We start from the raw sequence: 2,500 nt of genomic DNA on the forward strand, positions 1-2,500 counted from the left end.
TGGAGAGGCGCTGTGACTCACACAATTATCAACATGGGACGGAACCTCCACTTCAGCTTTATCACCATGTTTACTACGTTTCATCTTGTCACTCGAAAATTCAGCAGTTAATTTAGGTATCACTAGGTCATCTCTTCGCATCCTCTCATCATGGGTAGGACTGGCTATATCCGTTTCTCTCCAAAGTCCTGGCACATTGGGGTAAGAATAGGTTGTCGAGTCACGTGATAGACTATTTAACCGTAAAGAGCTCTCATCACTGGATGCTTTCACACTAGATAAATAATCAGAATAAATTTGTGGAGAGAGTTCTCTAAACCCTGGTGCCATTGCTCCCTCTAGATTCATGCCCCCAAACATGTATTTGAAACGTTCATCGCTGAGAGATGGGGCATGTTGAGGAGATGGTGAATCGGCATCAGTGCGTGAGAAATCTGTCCTTGAGAAACTCTCATCAGAGGAACTAAGACTTGGAGATCGATTGAGGGAGCTAATTTCATCAGCTGAAGAATGAATTCTAGTAGACTGCAGATCTCTGTGTGAGGAGCCATGTAAGCTATCATCACTGTAGTGTCGTGTAAATGATCGTAACTTGTGGCGCACCCCTGCTTCCTCTACATGGTGGTGTCTTGGCATAGGAGGCAAAACAAGTCCTCCACTAAGAGCAGTTCTTCCTGAATCTAATGGTCGCATCTGTCCATCATCATTTTCCTTTCTGGGTGATGTCCGACTACGTCCAGATGACTTCTTTCCCCCACTGGCACTGGGTCGTCCACCACTCTGTGAGCGAGCCCACGTTGGGACATATGAATTCTGAGGAAGGTTATATTCATCTGGTCTGTATGTGCGGGGACGGGACTGAGAGTATGTCTTGGGTGTTGGAATTTGATTCAGTGGTTTCATTTGTTGCATGGCAGCCCTAGTTGGTGTCTGTGATTTGTTACACGCCCGCATTTGTGCTACTGAAAATCTTGGAGGCAACACGTGAGCACTGAGAGGTGCTGGAGGAACTTTATCTAATAATGGTTCTTCTTCACACCTCTGGCATTCCCCAGAAGGCTGCCGACCACCCATCTTGCTTACACACTGGCTCATGTTCATGTTTACAACCTGGTTGTCGTCACAGAAGGAATCACGGTTGCGTCGTGATCTTGGTGTCCCCCCAGATTGCCCTTGTCCTCCCTGGCCCGTTAGACCCTGAGATAGACTGCGGCCATGAGGAGGGATCTGGGGGGGTACCATGGCTAGAGGGGTCGCTACTCCTCCGTACAAACCTCCTGTCAATAGTAAAACTGATTAGTATCCTGGTCATTTAATAGAAACAGTGTGAGATAATGTTAAATATATGGCAAATAATAAATATGTTCCTATGAACACACTCATCCATGAACGGAGAACAAGAAAAAGAAAAAGAAAGAGAGAAAGAAAGAAAGAAAAACATGCATCATCTCTCACACATTTACACACACACACACACACACACACACACACACACACACACACACACACACACACACACACACACACACACACACACACACACACACACTCACCCCTCACTCACTCACTCACTCACTCACTCACTCACTCACTCACTCACTCACTCACTCACTCACTCACTCACTCACTCACTCACTCACTCACTCACTCTCCCTCTCTCAGCTAACTAGCCTCATAAGAGAGAGCTCCTTTGAGGCAATCCAGTTCAACTTTCAGTTTACACAAGGAAAACACAACAGACACACACAAAAATTACTATTTGTAATAATAACATGTATATATAACTTGAGCAAGCTTGCAATGCTGTATTAATCAATGGATATTCATATTATCTCGATAATCTTCAAGTATATAATTATCAAAATTTCAGTTATTCTAAAATTATTCCACTACAGTATAGCCAAGAATATTCATAGCTAACATTCAAATCCACATATACAGCAGTTCATCAAAAGCACTTGCTCTTGCTTACAATGACTCAAGGGATGATACAGTATATCTACTTACTAAAATGTATACAAAAAGAGCAAATACATTTTGAACAGTTTATCAGAGTTGTTCACGGCATATTACCTACAGCAGACTAGTGTACTCAAGATACAAGTGGCTGCTCCCAATTTGTAATAAAAAAAAAGTTAAATACATATATGGTCCTAATAACTACAGCACAATTTCACCATAAACAGTATGAAGTTTCAGGTAAAGTATGGGTTATCCACCATAAACAATGGTCAAGCTTCCCAGTTACATCCTCAAAGCTCTGTACAGTACTGCAAAACTAAATGCTGCCGTGGTTACTTGGAAAAGTTTGCGCAAAAATTAATAAGCCAACATATTTACATCACCTGATGCAGCACAGAAAAAGAGTACATTCAGAGTGATTACTTCTGCAAGTTGAAAAATATCTAAATCATTATAAAGCTTGTAGTAAAATTTGTCACAAAAATACTTGAATTAAGTGAGACTAAAAAGCATTTCTGAGTTCCCCATTATTTCAAAA

General features: G+C 41.7%; 1 protein-coding gene across 4 annotated transcripts in view; it reads right to left on the reverse strand.

Moving 5' to 3' along the window:
* Positions 1–2,500, reverse strand: part of LOC125036314 (Ca(2+)/calmodulin-responsive adenylate cyclase-like) — a 63,477-nt gene that overhangs the window by 9,354 nt on the left and 51,623 nt on the right. For all 4 annotated transcript variants that reach the window (XM_047628801.1, XM_047628800.1, XM_047628802.1 and 1 more), the window contains one exon: positions 1–1,277. This exon is cut by the window's left edge and continues 434 nt beyond it. In XM_047628801.1, coding sequence (XP_047484757.1) covers positions 1–1,277 — 1,277 coding nt within the window. The remainder of the gene's footprint in view (positions 1,278–2,500) is intronic.

The sequence above is a fragment of the Penaeus chinensis genome, chromosome 21, assembly GCF_019202785.1.
Source record: "Penaeus chinensis breed Huanghai No. 1 chromosome 21, ASM1920278v2, whole genome shotgun sequence".
Taxonomy (NCBI): domain Eukaryota; kingdom Metazoa; phylum Arthropoda; class Malacostraca; order Decapoda; family Penaeidae; genus Penaeus; species Penaeus chinensis.